Source organism: Macaca thibetana, chromosome 1 (genome assembly GCF_024542745.1).
Source record: "Macaca thibetana thibetana isolate TM-01 chromosome 1, ASM2454274v1, whole genome shotgun sequence".
NCBI classification, from domain to species: Eukaryota; Metazoa; Chordata; class Mammalia; order Primates; family Cercopithecidae; genus Macaca; species Macaca thibetana.
The window spans coordinates 211,679,252-211,702,520 of NC_065578.1; the positions used below are offsets into that span (position 1 = coordinate 211,679,252).

Consider the following 23,269-nt stretch of genomic DNA (forward strand, 5'->3'; position numbering starts at 1 on the left):
TCATTCCTGTGAGTGAAGAACATTTCAAGTCCTTTCTTCTAGCTATTTTGTAATATATAATACATTGTTGTTAACTATGCTCACCCTCCTCTATCTGACATCAGACCATATTTCTTCTATCTAATGCTTGTACCCATTAATCAATCTGTCCTCATCACCTCCCCCTCCACCACACACCCTACCCAGCCTCTGGTATCTTTTGTTCTACTTTCTACCTCCATGAGATTAACATTTTTAACTCCCACATATGAGTGAGAGTATGCGATATTTGTCTTTCTTTACCTGGCTTATCTCACTTAAGGTAGTGACCACCTGTTCTGTCCATGTTGCTGCAAATGACATGATTTTATTCTTTTTTTATGCCTGGATAATATTCTGTTGTGTATGTATGGATATGTTTTATATATTATATGTATATATTAAAACATGTTATATATATTTAACAATACTTTCTTTATTTGTCCATTGATGGACACTTAGGTTGATTTCATATCTTTGCTATTGTGAACAGTACTGCAGTAAATGTAGGGTGAAGATATCCTTTTAATATTTATTTTCCTTTGGATACATACCCAGGAGTGGGATTGCTGGATCATATGGTAGTTCTATTTTTAGTTTTTTGAAATATTTCCATATTGTTTTCCATAGTGACTGTACTAATTGAAATCCCCTTTTATTCACATCCTTGCCAGAATCCATTTTTTTTTTTTAATAATAGTCATTCCAACTGGGTAAGATATTATCTCATTGTGGTTTTGATTTGCATTATCCTGATGATTAGTGACGTTGAGCAGTTTTTTTCATATACCTGTTGGCCATTCGTATGTTGTCTTTTGAGAAATGTCTATTCATGTCCTCATTAAAAAGTGGGCAAAGGACATGAATTATTTATTTATTTATTTATTTATTCATTTATTTATGTACTGTTGAGTTGTTTGAGTTCCTTGTACATGGATATTAGTCCCATGTTGAAGGAATAGTTTGCAAATATTTTCTCCCATTAAACAGGCTATGTCTTTACTATGTTGATTGTTTTTTTTTTGCTGTCCAGAAGCTTTTTAGCTCAAAATAGTCCCATTTGTCTATTTTTGTTTTAGTTGTCTGTGTTTTTGAGGTCTTAGCCATAAAATCTTTGTCTAGACCAATTTCCTGAAGTTATTTTCCCCCTGTTTACTTCTAGTAGATTTATAGTTTCGAGTCTCACCTTTAACTTATTAATCCATCTTGCACTGATTTTGTGTATGGTGAGACATAAGGGTCAAGTTTCATTGTTCTGCATATAGGTATCCAATTTTTCTAGCACCATTTATTGAAGAGGGTGTCTTTTCCCTCTTGTATGTTCTTGGTGTCTTTGTTGAAAATCAGTTGCCTGTAAATATGTGGATTTATGTCTGGGTTCTCTATGATTTTCCATTGGTCTATGTGTCTGTTTTTATACCAATACCATGCAGTTTTGATGACTGTAACCTTGTAATATATTTTGAGGTCAGGTAGTGTGATTCCTCCAGCTTTGTTTGTTGATTCATTTTGCTCAGGATTGCTTTGTCTATTCAGGCTTGTTTTTGGCTCCATAAGAATTTTAGGGTTGCTTTTGTATTTCTGTGAAAAAATGTCATTGTTTTGATAAGGATTGCATTGGATCTGGAGATTGTTTTGGGGAGTAGGGTCATTTCAACAATATTCTTCCTGTCCATGAGCATTGGATGTCTATTCATTTGTTTCTATCCTCTTCAATTTCTTTCATCAGTGTGTTGTAGTTTTTCTTACAGAGGTCTTCTACATTCTTGGTTAAATTTATTCATAAGTTATTTATTTTTTGTAGCTATTTGAGATTGGATTGCCTTCGTTTCTTTCTCAGCTAGTTCATTATTGTTCTGTAGAAACACTAGTGATTTTTGTATGTTGATTTTGTATACTGCAACTTTACTGAGTTTCATCAGAACTAATGGGTTTTTTGTGGCATCTTATATTTTCTAGATATAAGCTTATGTCATTTGTAAAGAGAAACAGTTTGACTTCCTGTCTTTCAATTTGGAATCCTTTTATTTCTTTCTCTTGCCTGATTTCACTGGCTAGGAATTCTAGCACTATGTTAACTAGGAGCGGTGAAAGTGAGCATCCTTGTCTTGTTCCAATTATTAGAGGAAAGGCTTTCAGCATTTCCCCATTCAGTATGATGTTAGCTGTGGGTTTGTCATATATGCCTCTATTAAGTTGACATATGTTCCTACTATACCTAGATTATTGAGAATTTTTATCATGAAGGAATGTTGAATTTTATCAACTGCTTTTTCTGTGTCCATTGAGATGATCATATGGCTTTTGTTTTTCACTCTCTTGATTTGATAAATCACATTTATTGATTTGCATATGTACAACCATTTTTGCATCCCTGGGATGATAAATCTCACTGATTATGGTATTTTTTTTTTTTTTTTTGGATGTGCTGTTGAACTTAACTTGTTAGTATTTTGTTAAGGTTTTTGCATCACTGTTCATCAGGATATTGGACTGTAGTTTTCTTTTTTTGTTGTATTCTTATCTGGTTTTGGTATCAGGGTAATGCTGACCTTGTGGAATAAATTAGGGAGCATTCCCTTCTCTTCTGTTGTTTTTTTGCGGGGCGGAAGAGTTTGAGGAAAATTAGTGTTCTTGGTACATTTGGTAGAATTTGGCAGTGACGCCATCTATTCCTGTTGAGAGACTTTTTATTACTGATTCAATCTCACAACTCATTGTTAGTCTGTTCTGGTTTTCCATTTCTTCTTGATTCAATCTCAGTAGATTGTATGTGTCCAGGAATTTATTCATTTCCTTTAGATTTTCCAGTATATTATTGTATAGTTGTTCATAATAGTCTCTGATGATCTTTTGTATTTCTGTGGTATCAGTTGTAATGTCTCATTTTTAATTTCTGATTTTGTTTATTTGGGTCTTCTCTCTCTTTTTCTTGGTTAGTCTAGCTAGCAGTTCATCAATTTTGTTTATCTTTTCATAAAACTAACTTTTTATTTTGTTGATTCTTTGTGGGTTTTTTTTAAGTCTTTATTTTGTTTAGTTCTGTTCTAATCTTCATTACTTATTTCTTCCTACTGATTTTGTTCTTGCTTTTCTAGTTGCTTGATATACATTGTTAGATTGTTTATTTGAGATCTTTCTACTTTTTTTGATGTAGGCATTTATTTTTTTAAGCTTCCCTCTTAGTACTACTTTTGTTGTATCTCTTAGGTTTTGGTGTTTTGTATTTCCAATTTCATTTGTTTCTAGGAACTTTTTTTATTTCTTCCTTAATTTCTTCCTTGACTCAGTAGTCATTGAGGAGCGTGTTGTTTAATTTCCATGTATTTGTGCTGTTTCTAAAGTTCCTCTTGTTGCTGATTTCTACTTTTATTTCATTAAGATCTGAGAAGATACTTGATATGATTTTGATATTTAAAATTTGTTGATATTTTTGTGTCCTAACACATTATCTATTCTGGAGAATGTTCCATGTGATGATGAGAAGAATGTGTATTCTATAGCTGTTGAATGCAGTGTTCTGTAAATGTCTGTTAGGTCCATTTGGTCTAAAGTACAGTTTATATCCTAGGTTTCTTTGTTAATTTTCTGTCTAGATGATCCTACTATTGCTGAGAGTGTAATGTTGATGTCTCCTACTATTGTATTTGAGTCTGTCTCTCCCTTTAGATCTAATAATATGTTTTATATATCTGTGTACTCTGTTGTTGGGTACATACATCCTCTTGCTGAACTGAAACTTTTATCATGTTATCATCTTCTTTATAAGTGGAAAATTTAATCTGTTTACATTCAAGATTATTATTGATATGTAAGGGCAAATTCAGGTCATTTCCTTAATTGATTTCTTTTTTTATTTTTTTATTTCATTTATATATATATATATATATATATATTTATTTATTTATTTATTGAGATGGAGTTGTACTCTGTTGCCCAGGCTGGAGTGCAGTGACACTGTCTCAGCTCAGTGCAATCTCCGCCTTCGGGGTTCAAGCAATTATCCTGCCTCAGCCTTCCAAGTAGCTGGGATTACAGGTGCCTGCCATCTTACCTGGCTAATTTTTGTATTTTTAGTAGAGATGGGATTTCACCATGTCGGCCAGGTTAGTCTCAAACTCCTGACCTCAGGTGATCCACCTGCCTCACCCTCCCAAAGTACCAGGATTACAGGTGTGAGCCACTGCTTCCGGCCTCCTTAACTGATTTCTGATTGCTTTGTATATCCTTTGCTCCTTTCTTTTTCTCTTATTGTTCATCATTGTGATTTTGTGGTTTTCTATATTGGCAACATTTGGATCCTTCCTCTTCCTTATTTGTGCGTTTGCTCTACCAGTGGATTTTATACTTTTGCATGCTTTCATGATGGTAGATAGCATTTTTTTGCTTGCAGGTATAGGACTCCCATAAGCTTTTATTGTAGGCCCAGTCTTTTGGTGATTAGTACCTTCAACTTTTGCTTGTCTAGGAAAGACTGTATTTCTCCATCATGAAGGGTAACTTTGCTGGGAAGAGTATCCTTGGCTGGCAGGTTTTTTTTTTTTTTTTTTTTTTTTTTCCCAGCTCTTTGAATATATCATTTAATTCTCTCCTGGCAAGTAAGGTTTTTGCTGAGAAATCAGCTGTTATTCTTACGGGGGGTTCTATTATAAGTGACTAGATGCTTATCTCTTGCTGTTTTTAGAATTTGTTCTTTGCCTGTGACTTTTGACAGTTTGACTCTAATGTGCCACAGAGAAGATTTTTTTGAACTGTATCTATTTGGGGATTTCTGACCTTCCTGTATCTGTATGTCTAAATCTCTTACTAGACTTGGGAATTTTTTTAGCTCTTATTTCATTAAGTGGGTTTTTGATCCCTTTCATTTATTCTTCATCTTCTGGGACACTGAAAATTGAAATATTTGTTTGCTATATGGCGTCCCATGTGTGATGTAGTCTTTGTTCGCTCTTTTTTTTTTTTTTTTTTTTTTTTTTTTGAGACAGAGTCTCACTGTGTTTCCAGGCTGGAGTTCAGTGATGCAATCTTGCCTCATTGCAATTTCTGACTCCCTGGTACAAGCGATTCTCCTGCCTCAGCCTCCCCAATAGCTGGGATTACAGGCACGCACCACCAGGCCCAGCTAATTTTTGTATTTTTTTTTTTTTTTTAAATAGAGATGGGGTTTCACCATGTTGGCCAGGATGATCTCAATCTCCTGACCTTGTTATCTGCTTGCTTCAGCCTCCCAAAGTGCTGGGATTACAGACGAGAGCCACCACGCCTGGCCTGTTCATTCTTTTTTATTCTTTATTCTTTATTTTTGTCTGACTAGGTTATTTCAAAAGACCTGTCTTCAGGTTATAAAATTCTTTCTTCTGCTTAATCTAGTTTAATGTGTTTTGTATTTTATTCAATGAATTCTTCCATCCCAGAATTTTCTGTTTGGTTCTTTTTTATGAGATCTACCTTTTTGATAAATTTGTTATTCATATCCTGAATTGGTTTTCTAATTTCTTTGTATTGTTTATATGAGTTGTCTTGTATATCACTAAGATTCTTTAATATCATTATTTTGAATTCTTTTTCTGGAACTTCATGAATATCTTTTTCATTAGAATTCATTGCTGGAGAATTATTATGTTCCTTTGGAGGTGTAATATCTCTTTGTTTTATTATGTTTATTGTTTATTTACATTGATATCTGTGCATCTGGTATAACAGTCACTTATTCCAACTTTTTTGAATTTACTTTTATAGAGGAGGACTTTTTCCTGAAGATGTATCTGTGGTGTTGATTTGATGTAGCGTTTTGCCTTTCATTCTGGGTGAATACAGCAGTGTAGTCTCTGTATGATTTTTTCTTCCGTAAGTATCAGTAGTGCTTGTAATTTCCTCAGTGGCTTAGGGTGTGGTTGTTAGTGGAGCTTGTGGTAAGTTTTGCTGGGGATGAGGATGCTAGGTGGGCCAGTCCTCAATCATTGGCAGGTGCTTGAGGTGGCAGTGGCAGGCTGGGCACGCCTGTGCTTTGGTCCTAGGGTCGTGTATGCTGGCCCTGATATTAGCAGGTTCAGTCAGGCCAATTGGACCTCCAGGTGGCTTGCTTGGGTGCCAGCAGTGGAGGAAGTGGGCTGGGTGGCTGGGAGGGTCCTTGGGCTCCTAGGCAGTGGGCATGGTGCTGGGGACAGCAGGAGCAGTGATGAGACAACGCTTAGGCTCCCAAGTGGTTTGCACTGCTATTGGCAGTGGCTGTGACAGGCCACGCGGGGCAGTCTCAAGGCTTGCAGGTGGCATGGGTGAGTGGATGGTGTGGGTGGGTGAGTGCTAGTTGTGGTATTTGCAGTAGGATGGGCGGGTTTGTCCTCAGGCCCCCAGAAGGAGTGCTCAGGTGCCAGTGGGGGTGAATGGAGCAGGGCCATTCCCAAGCCTCTGGATAGTGTGCTTGGGCACTGGGGGAGTGGGTGGGTTTTAACTGTTTTAACTTGTTTTAGTGGCCCTGTTCTCTGGCGCCTAGGTGGTACATGTGGGTGCTGGCTGTGGTAAGCAGGATAGGGATGGACCCCAGGTCCCCCACACCCCACCCTGGCAGAATGGCTGGGTGAGGGTGGCAGCAACTGCGTGGTGGCCCTGAGGCCCTGCTGGGGAGGGTGGAGTTACCGTGGCCACAGTTGTAAACAGCTGACTGGGGGAGCATGTGCTGTGGCTCTATATGGCAGCCGCAAGTGGGGTACCCCATCCTCAGGGTGCTCTTAAATGCACAAAGGCCTTTATACTAGGGGTAGCAGGGTCATTGGCAAAGGCTTGTGCTTTGGCCCTGGCTGCAGTTGAGGATATCAGGGGAGCCTCAGGGATGTGGCGATGCAGGGGCTATTGGGCCCCAGGGCAGGATGCAGTCTGGTGGGGCTGGCATTTCAAAATAGTGCCTTCCTGTAACTGCTTATGATGCAGCAGGTGAGTGGAACTCAGTGCGCTGCCTCTCTGGAGGTGTGCTGCTTCCTGGTCTCCGGGTGGCTCCCCGTGTTAGCCTCAGGGCCTGTGTGGATCGTGGGGTTCTCCCGTGGCTACGATTTCAGGAGTCTGTGGAGGACATGTGGGCTGCTGGGGTCACTGACTACTACGTGAGGGAGCCTGGAGAACCTTTATTGCATTTGAGAGCCTGTCTAGGCTCCCAGCTGGTCCTGGCTGAGCAGACTGCCCCACTTCCCTCTTCTTCTTCGCCTCCCATGTTTCCTGTCACTTAGTTTTTGAATTCCAGTGTTCTCTCTAATGTGATCTGTTTGACCTGTGATTACCTACTCACTATTTCAGTTCTTGTTTGTGGAGGAGGTGGGTACCAGGTGCCTCTAGTCAGCCGTCTTGAAACTCCCCTCTAACTTTTTCTTGGATTTTTGATAACTTCCCAGGTGATGGTGGTTCTCATTTGTCCAAGGAACACACTTTGAGAACCACTGGGCTAGAGTTTGGCAGACCCATCAGAAATGTTTGCGTGTATCTATGTAAGATAAAGTACAGAACTAAATGCTGAAAATAGAGTTAAGGAGGAGGGTGGTTTCCACAGATACAGAGGAGCTGTAATTGGCAGGACTCGATCCCAGACCAGAGTGTGCAGGTGAAGGGGAGGCAGGAGTCTTGACTGGTTTCTAGATTCCTAACGTTGCTAGGCGGATGAAGAACAGCGGTGCCTTTATCTCAATATGTAGCATAAAGGAGAAGAAGCTGGCTGCTAGTGTTGGGGCGGAACTGATCCATGTGTGTCATTTTAGACATGTCAAATGGAGATTATGTGGACAATTTAAATGGAGATTTTTTTTGGAAAGTAGGAGACTGCCAAGTTGAAGATGCAGACATGTATGTTTCTACAGGAGAAATTATAGGTTATAATGTGAAGAGAATAAGATACAGAGAACAGAACTGTAGGTTATGCACATATTTAAGGTGAAATCAGAATAATTCATCTTCAAAAGAACTGAGAAGAAATGTTAGGAGCCCTGGAAAAGAAGTTACCGTAAGGGTGTGATCAACATGTCAATACTCTAGGGAGGTCAAATGATACATGGTTTGAAACGTGCCTATTGCATTGAGAAACCAGAAAATGATAGAAAACCTTAATAAAAGCATTTTCATCAAGCAGCATGACTGGGCCCGGATTGCACTCACTTGTGGTTAGAAACTGGTTTTCAGGACAGAGTATACACCTTCTGCTTCTCTGATACTAAATTCCTATTTTTTAAGCTCTGAAGAGGACAATGCTATGGATAGAAATACTTCACTGTACTAATAGGTTCATATTCTAGTTATAACCTCATTTTTCTAGGTGGGACTTAGAGAAATGTTTAAAGAGTAAATTTAGAATCAAAATGTATATGTTGTTTTTTCTTTTGCAAAAGCAGCGCCTTTCGGGAGATACTGTGCCTTACCCAGAGGCTTTCAGAAATGATTAGGGCAGGACCGGGCAGCGGTGGTTTATGCCTCTTATTTCAACACTTTGGGAGGCCGAGGTGGGTGGATCACCTGAGGTCAGGAGTTCGAGAACTGTCTGGCCAACATGGTGAAACCCGGTTCCTACTAAAAATACAAAAAAAAAAAAAAAAAAAAAAAAAAAAAGCCAGGCTTGGTGGCATGCGCCTGTAGTCCCAGCTACTTGGGAGGCTGAGGATGAGACTCACTTGAACGTGGGAGGTGGAGGCTGCAGTGAGCCGAGATCGCGCCACTGCACTCCATCCTGGGTGACAGAGTGAGACTCCATCTCAAAACAAACAAACAACAACAAAAAAGGTCAGGGTGGTTTTTGTGGTTGGTCCTTCTGAAAGTGTTATGTTTTATTCCCCACCCCATCCATGCTGGGGCACCCAGAGTGCTATTATTGCTGTTAAGAATATTGTTTTACTCTGTGACTTTGTGTAACAGTTGGGTATGATTATTTTATTACTATTCTGATTGACCCAGCTTAAACCATAAGGGAAGACAGGGTCCACAGATGCAATAGCTGTTAGGGCAGCTGTCACTTCTGGTAATTTGACTATAACCACTTTCTTTCCTTTTCCTCCAGTGTTTTAAGCAGATTTAAAACAAAACATTGGGAGTAAATAGAAAATGCTGCCCTTCACACGATCAGGACCTGGGTCAGTTTCATAAGCAGGATTTCCTGGTGATGCTATTGTCTGGAAAACATGGTCAAAAAAATATCTGTCTGTTCTGTAACAGCCTGCCCACCTCTGTTTTAGGAAACCTTCCCATGGGATCGTGTGCCCTGATTCTTCAAGACTTGCTGGAAATCCAGACTTGAGATTGTGCTGGTGCAGCAATTTTAATATGATACTTGTATCCCTCTGTTAATTAGTAGGAAAGTTCTCCCCAAAATGTGGGTCAAATGCAGAATGAGAGGAACTTCCAGTAAAATAGTGAGCTTTCTATGTGACCCAAGTGAAAGCACTTTTTTTAAAAAAAAATTTCGTGATACAACCAAACTAATCTAGCAGATTCTCTATGTTTGTAATTTTTTTTTTTTTTTTTTTTTGCCCTTCACTTGTTGACATGTTTCAAGCTTCAGTGTTTCAAGACTCACATTAAAAAAAAGAACACTTCAAATCTCAGGCTGCAAATGATCATATGTGTAATTGTGATTTTACAGAGATCAGACTAATTTCCTAGACCATTAGAAATTTTACTTGTTGACAGATCAGGCTCTCAAAAGACTGGTTAAAAACATGTCTTTGAGGCTGATGGTGAATAATGGGGGAAAATGATGGATTTTGAAGATTTATGATATAAAAACCAAAAACTCTTCAAACATTAAAAAAACCAACTGTTTTGAATACTTTAGGTAATGATGTGAGGTATTTTCTCTTAATTTGTTCTTCATTTAGGATTTTTTAAAATGCTAGTAAGCATATTGGAGTTCAAATTAACGTTTTCCCCTTTTACTTTCTTTCTCGAGCAGGTTGTCAAGTTATTAAGCAACAAAAGATCACAAGCAGTTGGAATACTAATGTCTAGTCTTCATTTAGATATGAAAGACATACAACATGGTAAGTGTCAGAATAAAAATTTAGCTTTTGAATATTAAAATTTGGGCTGAAGGATATGATGTTTGGTGGTAAAGTTATTTCAAACTTAGGGTTTCTGTGTAGACTGAGGTTAGTATATTTCCCATAAGTGTGATCAAGCTATCTCCCATGATTGTTTCTGGAAGGATTACTATTAATTTGCCTGAGGTGTTATTTGTATACCTTACTAACAGTCTCATTCTCATGTGACATTATTATCTTAGTCCAGGCTACTATAACCAAGTACCCCAGACTGGTGGGTGATAAATAAGAGAAGTTTATTTCTCACAGTTCTAGGAGGCTGGAAGTTCGAGATCAGGGTGCCAGCATATTCCATTCTGGGGAGGGCCGTCTTCCAGGTCGCAGACTGCCATCTTCTCCGTGTATCCTCAACTGGCAGAAAGAAGGAAAGAGAGTTCTCTTGGTCTGTTTTATAAAGGGACTGATCCCGTGCATGAGAATTCTACCCTTGTGACCTAATGACCACCCCGTAGGATCCTGTCTCCTAGTACCTTCACGTGGGAGTGAGGTTTGCAACATATGAACAGAAATATTTTCTGTTTGGAATTAGGGTGGTTCTTAATATTTTATAAATAGCTTTAGTGTCAATATTTTAATACTTGAATTCTACTGTACAATTGATGACCATTCTTATGCTGTATCCTCTTATGACATTTTTGCTGAGAGATACTGCCCAAAGGTGAATAGAGGAATTAAGTGTAAATTCAGAGCCTCCCTTAAGCTGACTAGAACCTAAGAATAGATTTAAAGCAGATTGAATTATCCAGTGGAATGCCAGTTTACCTATTAAAGAAATATGGTTTCAAGAATAACACAGACCTTATAATCACGAAAGCATTTAACTGGCTTTCTAGCTTACCCCTTTACGAATGTGGATTCTATTTGTTGGACTGAAAATCTTGTGTGGGATAATTCATAAATAGCACAAGCTTGGTATGCCTGTCAATTGATGAGTAACTCTTAATCACAATTTCAGTTTTTATTACATTGTTTTGATGGGGAGGAGACTTCCTCAAGCTGAAACATTTGGGGTACTAGTCATCGAAGAGAAGGCCAAGGCTGGCGCCAGGCAGTACTTGGTGTTTCTAAAGCTGGCAGATGTAGCCCAGTTAAGTCATAGGATGAAATCTGAAAATAATGATATGGTTCTTTCCTTCAGTCAAGTATTCAACTTGGGTTGAGTTGATAATGAGAACCTTATGAACAAAAGAGTCCGCCTGACATCTGTGTCTGTGGTAAAGCCAGTGAGAGTTCACTGAAAATTTGCTTGCTTTAACATGCAACGCTAGCAATAACATGGCATGAAAGGCGGTAGTTGAAGGGTCATACAGAATCATGCATAGACTTTATCCCATTAAGATGTTAAGTGATTCCTTTAGTCCCTTTGAAACCCTGTACACTTTTTTTTTTTTTTTTAAATATGGCGGCTTTCCAATTCTAAAGCAGTAAGAGGTTGTGCCCTCCTGCAGGCAAAGTCCTGTTCTGGCTTGGTGTATTGTCTGCAAACAGGAGTTAGATATGTGAATCGCTTGTGTCCTCTAGAGTAAACTTGACTTCTCTCAGGATATGCCTCCACTGAGAAATCCACAGAAGCATAAACATCATTGATTTTGGATATAGAAGTGGCCACAGAATTTATCTAGACCTCTAGTGTCATTTTTAAAAAATATTTTTTATTTCTATAGGTTTTTGGGGAACAGGTGGTATTTGGTTACATGAGTAAGTTCTTTAGTGATGATTTATGAGGTTTTGGTGCACCCATCACCCGAGCAGTATACACTGAACCTGAGTTGTAGTCTTTTATTCCTTACCCCCTCCCACCGTTCCCCCAAGTCCCCAAAGTCCATTGTATCACTTTTGATGCCTTTGCATCCTCACAGCTTAGCTCTCACTTATGAATGTTAGAACATACAATGTTTGGTTTTACATTCCTGAGTTCACTTAGAAAAATAGTCTCCAGCTCCATCCAGGTTGCTGCGAATGCCATTAATTCGTTCCTTTTTATAGCTGAGTAGTATTTCATCATATGGAATATGCCACAATTCTTTATCTACTCATTGATTGATGGGCATTTAGGCTGGTTCCATATTTTTGCAATTGCGAGTTGTGCTGCTATAAACATGCATGTACAAAAGTATCTTTTTCATATAATGGCTTCTTTTCCTCTGAGTAGACCAGTAATAGGACTGCTGGATCAAATGGTAGTTCTACTTTTAGTTCTTTAAGGAATCTGCACACTGTTTTCCATAGCGGTTGTACTGGGTTACATTCCCTCCAGCAGTGTAGAAATGTTCCCTTTTCACTGCACCCATGCCAACATCTATTATTTTTTTAATTTTTAAAAATATGGCCATTCTTGCAGGGGTAAGGTGGTATCCCATTGTGGTTTTGATTTGCATTTCCCTGATCATTGGTGATGTTGAGCATTTTTTCATGTTTGTTGGCCATTTGCATATCTTCTTTTGAGAATTGTCTATTTATGTCCTAAGCCCACTTTTTGATGGAATTGTTTGTTTTCTTCTTGCTAACTTGTTTGTATTCCTTGTAGATTCTGGATATTGGTCCTCTGTCAGATGTATAGATTGTGAACACTTTCTCCCACTCTGTGGGTTGTCTGTTTACTCTGCTGACTATTCCTTTTGCCATGCAGAAGCTCATTAGTTTAGTTAAGTCCCACCTATTTATCTTTGTTTTCATTGCATTTGCTTTGGGTTCTTGGTCATGAAGTCTTTGCTTAAGCCAATGTCTAGAAGGGTTTTCTCAGTGTTATCTTCTAGAATTTTTATAGTTTCAGGTCTTAGGTTTAAGTCCTGGACCCATCTTGAGTGGGTTTTTGTATAATGTGAGAGATGAGGATCCAGTTTCATTCTCCTACAGTGTCTTGCCAATTATCCCAGCACCATTTGTTGAATAGAGTGTCCTTTCCTCACTTTATGTTTTTGTTTGCTTTGTCAAAGATCAGTTGGCTGTAAGTATTTCACTTTGTTTCATTGGTCTATGTGTCTGTTTTTATACCAGTACCATACTGTTTTGCTGAGTATGGCCTTATTGTATAGTTTGAAGTCAGGTAATATGATGCTTCCGGATCTGTTCTTTGTATTTAGTCTTGCTTTGGCTATGCGGCATTTTTATTGACAGGCAAAAGAAGACCTGTGAGTGCTCCGGTTTCCCTCTCAGTATCACACAGCTCATTAGTGGAACAGGTTGAACTTGCACTTGGGCCCCTTCATTAACCAGTATTTTTTTTTTTCATTCAGACACACTGCTTCTCCAAGATTGTGCTTTTCTTATCACCAGCACTGGTTTCTCTAAAACAAAGTTTATGTAATATTGTAATAAACAGCAAGAATCATTTTCTCTCCTCTTCTTTGCTGTCAGTACTCTAGGGTTGCATTTACTTTGTAACATTTATATTTCAAAGTGCTCCGTTAGAGTAATTCGTGTGTAAGGCTTGGATTCTAGGTATCAAAGTTCTAATCCTGGTCCTGCTACCACAGCTACTGAGCACCACTTGCTCAGTCTGTTATTGGAATACAGGTTATTTCCCACGATAACAGATGTGGAGCATTCTCGGCAACACATACATTCAAAAGGCAGAGAGGAGAAGAGGTCAGATTCTTTTTTTTTTTTTTTTTTTTTTTTGAGACGGAGTCTCGCTCTGTCGCCCAGGCTGGAGTGCAGTGGCGCGATCTGGGCTCACTGCAAGCTCCGCCTCCCGGGTTCACGCCATTCTCCTGCCTCAGCCTCCCGAGTAGCTGGGACTACAGGCGCCCGCCACCTCGCCTGGCTAGTTTTTTGTATTTTTTTTTTAGTAGAGACGGGGTTTCACCGTGTTAGCCAGGATGGTCTCGATCTCCTGACCTCGTGATCTGCCCGTCTCGGCCTCCCAAAGTGCTGGGATTACAGGCTTGAGCCACTGCGCCCGGCCAAGGTCAGGTTCTTGACTCAGTTTATTAATGCGGCAAATATAAGGAGGCATTCCAAAATAATTACCTGTGTATGTTTAGTATATAAAAGTTATAGTGAAGGCCTGAGCTGCTGGCTCTTTGGTAATGTTCAAACTGTCCTACAGTTATAATAGCTCTGAAAAAGTCTCACTCTGTGGTTTACACTAATTTGAAGTCTGAGAGGAAAGTGCCTTCCAGAGAAGATTTACCATTTGTGTGTGTGTGTGTGCTAGGGTCTGGGGGCACTGTGGGTTTAGGATCACCTTGAATCAAGCTTTGGGGGGTGTGGGGGGGTCCCTTCAGCCAGTGCTAACTGTATGTCCACGGAATGGGTTGGTTCCCCTCAGTATAGCCCTTTGAGTCCCATTTCATTGTGGGGTATGTCTAGAATCTCTATGATGAGTGGGTTCTGGGCTTTGATATTTGGCCCCTGCCACTGTGAAACTGTCGCGAGAAAGTTGACATTTGTTAGGATAGGCAGATACACTCAGGGCAAAAGCAGTTCGCGAGCTGTGTCACTTCTCTGAGTTCTCTCTTCATTTTGTTTAGCACGGTAATTCTTTATTATTTTGTCAGCTCTTTGATGTCTTTGTGATATTTTACAAACACGTTTCACTCAGCATTTTTAGCTGGTGTTAGTGGTGGACTGATTTCAAATGATTTTGGCCTGTTATTCCCATAAATTGATATTATAAGAGTATCCTACAGCTTCACAGTGGTAGTTTAGTTTTGTGAAAATTGATTAAATTTTTTTTACAACATTTGGTCCATATTTCAGGGGTCAGTGTGCTCTTCACACATCTTAGGTCCATTTTCATAGGTAACGGTAGTTGCAAAAGAATTTGCAATTCCATAAGGTTCAGCTTTATCCCCCGACAATGTCACGGTTAGATAGAAATACCATATAATTTATCATCCTAACTGGGATACTTTAAGACTGGAAGGGGATGTCATTGATAATGTTGCCTGGATAACAAATGTAAAGTGAAAACTTTTCCTTTTTTTTTTTTTTTTTTTTTTTTTTTTTTGAGACAGAGTCTCGCTCTGTCATCCAGGCATAGTGCAGTAACGCAATCTCAGCTCACTACAACCTCTACCTCCCAGGTTCAAGCGATTCTCATGCCTCAGCCTCCTGAGTATCTAGGATTATAGCCACCTGCCACCACACCCAGCTAACTTGTGTTTTTAGTAGAGATAGGGTTTCACCATGTTGGCCAGGCTAGTCTCAAACTCCTGACCTCAAGTGATCTACCCGCCTCGGCCTGCCAAAGTGCTGGGATTACAGGTGTGAGCCACCTTACCTGGCCCCAAAAACTTTTCAAATACGCTAGTAGTATTGTCACCCTACTACCAGATCGAAGTGAAGCAAGTTTCAGACTGAACCCTCCCCACACACAGATCTTTATTACACTGGTATTTCTTGGCCATCTCAAGCAAAATAGTTTGAAAACCCTGCTTCATAAACTTGAGGTTGTCTAGCTCTCTCTTTATAGGGGCTCTCACCGTGATCTTATCTGAAAGGTTTGCTTCAGACATATACAAGCTTTGCACGGAGGTAGGAATCTGCTACCCTCATAGTCTGCACCAGACATCTAGAAACTCAACTCAGCCAGTGGCTGCACCCAGTACTGTTTAGGTCCTAGGCCTCAGGCAGCTTCCTTAAAGAACAAAGCTATTGGCCTCCAGTAGACTCTTATTCTAGCTATGGAAGAGGTAGTAGTGGAGCATCTCTAAGAGATTTCAGCTAATCCACACATCCAGAATGACTTTAATTTCACCATTGAAAGCCCATTTCAGACATTAGTGTGCGTATTAAAGCCTCGATTGTTGATTTAGATAGAGATAGCTGAGCAGCTTGCATTAACTGCCTCTGGAGAATGGCCTTTCTTGCACAGTGCTGGTCAGCCATCCCTGAGGTGTGGTCTCTTAGACACTCCCTCTGCAAAAATATTTGAAAATAGATTACAGATCTCATCACAAGGAATACCTAATATCTGTTTAGCAGTCTTACACATTAAACTTATGGAAACACGTTTCGATATACTGCAGGGATACCAACCCCAGGGTATGAATGGCTCTGGTTCCTTCCTGGCTTTTATATCTGTCCTGTCTAAAGCTAACTGGAATTATGGGCCCTTGGGCAGTGAATGCTATATGACCTCCTTGCCGAAAGTTCTATCCTGTTTAAACATGATTTATGAAAATCATGTGTCTTAAAATTAAATGAGATAGTAATGTAAACTACCTAATATTCCATCAGAAATATAGTTGATACTGTCAATACAATTGTAGTTATTTTTATTATTTAATCTCTGAGCCTAATGATTGCTTTCCCAAACAGTTTATTTAAAATTATATAGTTAAGGGTAACTTGCAAAGACAATACACAGGCTTTTAGATTTCAATCAGAAATGCCAGTGAGATCTCAGTGTTAATTATGACTTCTCATCGGAATCATGTCATGTTGCTGCTGTTTTGATCTGTCATTTCCCTCCCTCAAAAGGATTCAAAGCTGAGAAGCCTTATTCTGATAATTGTCTAGGAAGAAATCGTCCTAATGTAGCAGATACCAAAAAGAGAACTGCTGTTGGCATACAGGATACATATTCTTTTTAAAATTTGTTTATTTATTTTTATTTTTTATTATACTTTAAGTTCTGGGGTACATGTGCAGAATGTGCAGGTTTGTTACATAGGTATACATGTACCTGGGTGGTTTGCTGCACCCATTAATCCGTCATCTGCATTAGGTATTTCTCCTAATACTATCCCTCCCTTTGTCCCCTACCCCCTGACAGGTCTTGGTGTGTGATGTTCCCCTCCCTATATCCATATGTTCTCATTGTTCAGCTCCCACTTAGGAGTGAGAACATGTGGTGTTTGGTTTTCTGTTCCTGTGTTAGTTTGCTGAGAATGATGGTTTCCAGTTTCACCTATGTCCCTGCGAAGGACATGATCGCATTCTTTTTTACAGCTGCATAGTATTCCATGGTGTATGTGTGCCACATTTTCTTTAACAGGATACATATTCTAAAATCTTTTATAATCATATCTTTTTATTAGTATTTGAAGAGATGGAATTAGCTGTTGGTTTGAACTTTGCTTCTTCTGCCTCCTTCCCTCTAATATTCTTGGTGATAGTTGTGTAAAATTGTCCAGAAGAGGGTAGTTAATTCCCACTTTATAGTGGAGGCAGTTGAGGTTTATAGATCAAGTCTGCCTAGTTCTTTACCTCCACAGGGCCAGAATGGACATCCAATTTTTTTGACTCCTAGTTCAGGGCTGTCTGCTCTGGGCAGTGTATTAGCTTGTTACTGAATGAAGCATGTATTACCTAATAAAATTAGAACATGCAACATATGCAGAAACAAAACTGACAAACAGGCATAATACTTTTGGCTACCAGTTGTTTCATTTTTAGAGTTGAAAATAAATTTATCAGACTTTATTATGTTGTGTCATATTATACAAATTTTGCAGTTTGCATATTGACTATGAAATTTTTTCACATCTGTGAATTAAATGAGGATAAAGTTCTTTGAAGAAAATTATTAATGGAGTTCCTTGCTCTTGATTGAACCAAGCAAAGATGAATGAAATACAGTCATATGCCACGTAACAACATTTTGGTCAACAACAGACCATGTATGTGATGGTAGTCCCATAACATTATAATGGGGTTGAAAAATTCCTGTCACCTAGCTAGGTTGTAGTGTATCACGTTACTTTTTCTAGGTTTAGATGTGTTTAGATACACAAATGCTTATTATTGTAAGAGAATTATCACCAGTGACTGAGTCAGCTGGCACCTTGATCTTAGACTTCCCAGCTTTCAGAATTATGAGAAAATGTATTTCTGTTTAAGCACCCCAGTTTGTAGTATTTTGTTATGGCAGCCCAAGCTGTCCAACACAGATTTGAATCTCAGCTCTGCCACTGACTGACTGAATAAACCTGGGCAAATTACTTTATATCTCTAGTCCTCAGTTTTCTCATGAGTTCAAAAGGCCGTTAAGTGAGTTCTTCTTGTACACACACCCGCACCCATATTAAGCTCTCAATCAATGTTAGTTTCCTTCGTGTATTTCTTAGGAAATGACCTATGTCTGCAGGCTTTGGAGGTGTTTGAAACTTAGGGCAACCAGTGAGAGAGATAACTTAAAGGTTTTTTTTTTTTTTTTCCTTTTTTCATTGCCCTGAACAGACTCTGTGATAAGCCTTTGCCCATGGGACAAAAGGAGGGAGTAGAATCCAGAATCCATTACTTCCTTTTTTTAAAAAAATCAACTGTTGGTTTTGATTCAGGGGTACATTTGTAGGTTTGTTATCTGGGTATATTGCATGATGCTAAGGTTTTGGGTTTGATTGATCCTGTCGCCCAGGTACTGAGAAGAATACTCAATAGTTAGTTTTTCAATCTTTGTCCCTCTTTCTCCCCCATCTAGGAGTCCCCAGTGTCTATTGTTGCCATCTTCGTGTCCATGTGCACCCAGTGTTTAGCTCCCAGTTATAAGTTAGAGCATGTGGTATTTGCTTTTCTGTTCCTGCCTTAATTCACTTAAATAGCCTCCAGCTGCATCCATGTTACTGCAAAGGACATGATTTTGTTCTTTTTTTGGCTGTGTAGTGTTCCATGGTGTATATATACCACATTTTCCTTATCCAGTCCACCGTTGGCACACACCTAGGTTGATTCTAAATCTTTGCTGTTGTGTATAGTGCTGTGATGAACATATGAGTGCATGTGTCTTTTTGGTAGAACAATTTATTGTTACAGAGACCAAAACAGCATGGTACTAGTACAAAAAGACACATAGACCTATGGAAAAGAATAGAGAATCCAAAAATAAAGCCACACGTCTACAGTCATCCAATCTTTAATAAAATCAATAAAAATAAGCAATGGGGAAAGAATTCCCTATTTAATAAATGGTGCTAGATGGCTAGCCATTTGCAGAAGAATTAAACTGGACCCCCCCCCCAAAAAAAAAAACCTTCGCCACATATAAAAATTAACTCAATGTGGATTAAAGATTTAAATGTAAGACCTCAAACTATAAGAGTCACAGAAGAAAACCTAGGAAATACCGTTCTGGATATTGGCTTTGGCAAATAATTTCTGACTAAGTCCTCAAAAGTAACTGCAGCAGGAACAAAAATAGACAAGTGGAACCTAATTAAACCAAAGAGCTTCTGCACAGCGCAAGAAACTCTCCGCAGAGTAAACGGACAACCTACAGGGTGGGAGAAAATATTTGCAAACTATACATTCCATAAAGGTCCTTTATCCAGCACCTATTAATATAAGGAACTTAACCAATTCAACAAGCAAAAAATAGCCTCATGAAAAAAAATGGTCAAAAGATGAAGCCATAAAAAAAAAAAAAAAAAAAAGAGAGATCTGTCCTTTGCAGGGACATGAATGGAGCTGGAGGCCATTATCCTTAGCAAACTAACGCAGGAACAAAAAAACAAATACCTCATGTTCTCACTTATAAGTGGGAGCTTAATGACAAGAACACGTGGACATGTAGAGTAGAACAACACACACTGGATCTTTCAGAGAGTGGAAGGTGGGAGGAGGGAGAGGATCAGGAAAAATAACTAATGGATATTAGGTTTAATGCCTGGGTGACAAAATAATCTGCACAACAAACATTCATGACACAAGTTTACCTATGTAGCAAACCTGCACTTGTACTCCTGAACTTAAAAAAAAAAAGAGAGAACTGCAACTTTAATTACAACAACATATAACAAAATGAATTTTGCTATAAGCCAATTGATATAAACAAGAGTTAAGTTCATATGGCATATTTCTGGTCACTTTTAAATAGACCCAGAACACTTCTAATATTAAACATTAAAGTACATGTAAGCTATACATACATTTAATAAAGACTAATTTTTAAAGATGGGCAAAAGGCATGAACAGACACTTCTCAAAGAAGACATACAAGTGGCCAACAAACATATGAAAAAATCTTCCACATCACTAATCATCAGAGAAATGCAAATCCAAATCATTATGAGATACCATTTTACACCGGTCAGAGCAACAGGTACTAGTGAGGCTGTGAGAAGAGGGAACAGTTATATACTGTTGGTAGGAGTATAAATTAGTTCAGCCACTGTGGAGAACAGTGTGGGGATTTCTGAAAAAAAAAAACCAAAAAAACAAAAAAAAAAAACATAAAACAGACCTATCATTAGATCCAGTGATCTCATTACTGAGTATATATCCAAAAGGAGCTGTTACTTCTGATTGAGGTGAGAGTGAGATAAGAGGGAAGAAATGGAAGTTAAGTTCAGGGGGATCATGTCTGAGGCAGATTTGATTGTTTCATAGTTTGGCTTTTATTTTTCAGTCAGTTTTCAGTTACACTAGCTGAAATGCTTTTTAATACTGGGCTGCACCCATTTCTGATTTTTGAATACAGATAAATGTGAGACTTATCTAACAACTCTTAGAAGTTGAGCATGGCTACATGTTTGGACTATGTTTTATCTGCAATGAGGACAACTTGTTTTGGAAACTTGAAAGGCTAAAGTCTCCCTTAACTGTGTGATTTCTTAAACATTGTGTCTGTGCTGTGAGAGTCAGCCAGAATTCATTACTCTTGGCTCTGTAAAGCATGTGAAGGTAGTGGGGGAAGAAGTTTAGCTTTGTTGGGGAAATGAATATTGGTGTAGGCCATGAGTAGAATCTAAGTAGAGATATAGACAGATGCTTTTATTTCTTGCTTTGACATTTTATTTTTCCTGATAAACTAGTTTCCAGCTAGAACACTTTCATCTTTTTTTGCTGATAGCCATTCTAACAGATGTGAGATAATATCTCATTGTGGTTTTAATTTACATTTCTCTGATTAGTGATGTTGAGCATTTTTTCATTTATCTGTTTGCCATTTGTATGTCTTCTTTTGAGAAATGTCTGTTCAGATCCTTTGCCCAATTTCAATAGGGTTATTTGCCTTTCAGTTATTGAGTAGTTTGTTATAATTTTAGACATATATATGTATATATTATATATATTCAAATATATAATATATATTATACTATATTATATATAATATGTAATATATTATATATCATATATGATTATATTATTATATAATATATACAATAAATATAATATAATATATTATATTATAATATATTATAACATAAATATATAATATATTAATATATCATATATAATATGTAATATATTATAATATGTATTATATATTATATATAATATGTTATATACATAATACATGTTATATAATATGTATGTATAATATAACATTATATAATATGTATATTACCTAATATATTATGTAATATGTATATCACATAATATATAATATGTATATTACATAATATATTATATATAATATATAAATACATAATATATAATATGTATTATATATTCAAATATCATAATATATAATATGTATTATAATATGCATTTGAATGTATATATTATATAATATATAATATATAAATGTATATAATATATAATATATACATTCAAATGCATATTATAATACATATTATATATTAAAATATATATTTTTATATATAAAATATATAATATTATACATATTATATATAATATTATATATTATACATATTATATATATTAAAATATATATGTATTATATATATTCGATATTAGCCCCTATTCAGTGCATAATTTGCAAATATTTTCTCTCAATTTGTGGTTGTCTCTTTACTCCTCTTTACTACTCTTTACTCTTTACTCCATTAATTGTTTCCTTTGTGTGCAGAAGCATTTTGATTTGATGCCATCCCATTTGTCTATTTTCTACTTTCATTGCTTGTGCTTTTGGGTCATATCCAAGAAATAATTGCCCAGATCAATGTCATGGAACCTTTCATAAACCTTATGTTTTCTTCGTGTGTTTTATAGTTTTAGGTTTAAGTCTTTAATTCCTTTTGAGTTTATTCTTTTATAAAGGATGAAGTAAGGATCTATTTTCATTTTTGTGTATGTATAGATATACAGTTTTAATAACACCACTTATTAAATAGGCTGTCCTTTCCCCATTCTGTATTCTTGCCACCTTTGTTGCAAATCAATTGACCATAGGTATTTGGGTTTATTTCTGGACACTCCATTCTGTTCCACTGGACAGTGTGTCTATTTTTATGCCAGCATCATGCTGTTTTGAATCCTATAGCTTTGTAATATATTTTGAAATCTGGTCATGTGATTTTTGTAGTTTTGTCCTTTTTGATCAAGATTACTTTGGCTATTTGGGTTTTTTTGTGGTTTCAAATAAATTTTAGGATTGTTTTTTCTATTTCTGTGAAGAATGACATTGGAATTTTGATTGGGATTACATTGAATCTGTAGATTGCTTTAAGTAACATGGCCGTTTTAACAATATTGATTCTTCCAATCCATGAACACAGCGTCATCTTTCCATTTATTCATGTCATCTTCAATTTTTTTATCAATGTTTTATCATTTTCAGTATACAGATTTTTCATTTCCTTGGTTAAATTTTCTCCTAAGTATTTTTGATGCTATTATAAATGGGACTGTTTTCTTTTTTCTTTTTCAGACTGTTGTTAGTGTATAAAAATGCTCCTGATTTTTATAGGTTGATTTTTGTATCCTGCAGCTTAATTGAATGTATCGGTTCTAACTGTTTTTTGATAGAGTCTGTAGGATTTTCTATATATAAGATTATGTCATCAGCAAGCAGGGGCAATTTGACTTCATCCTTTTCTATCTGGATGCCTTTTATTTATTTCTCTTGCCTAATTGCTCTGCCTAGGATGTTCAGTACTATGTTGAACAGATGTGGTGAGAGTAGGCGTTGTTGTCTTGTTCCTGATTTTAGAAGAAAAGCTTTCAGCTTTTCACCATTGAGTATCTTGTTAGCTCTTGGCTTGTCATATATGGCCTTTATCATATTAAGAAACATTCTGTCTATACCTCATTTGTTGAGAGTTTTTATCATGAAAGGAGTTTGCCAAGGATGTGGAGAAAAGAGAACTCTTACACACTGTTGGTGGAATGTAAGTTAATATAGCCATTGTGGAAAACAGTGTGAAGATTTCTCAAAAAATAACAATAGAATTTCCGTATCATCTAGCAATTTCACTACTGGGTATATACCGAAAGGAAATGACTTCAGTATGTCAAAGAGATGTCCATACTTTTATGTTCATTGCAGCATTATTACCAATAATCACACCTCGGATAAACCTCATTGTCTTCAGTACTGCAACGGCACCTCA

The 23,269-nt window shown here is 37.4% G+C and overlaps 1 protein-coding gene across 1 annotated transcript in view; it reads left to right on the top strand.

Moving 5' to 3' along the window:
* Nucleotides 1-23,269, top strand: part of FMN2 (formin 2) — a 405,197-nt gene that overhangs the window by 164,217 nt on the left and 217,711 nt on the right. Inside the window, 1 exon segment of the mRNA XM_050770753.1 lies at nt 9,938-10,025. Coding sequence (XP_050626710.1) covers nt 9,938-10,025 — 88 coding nt within the window.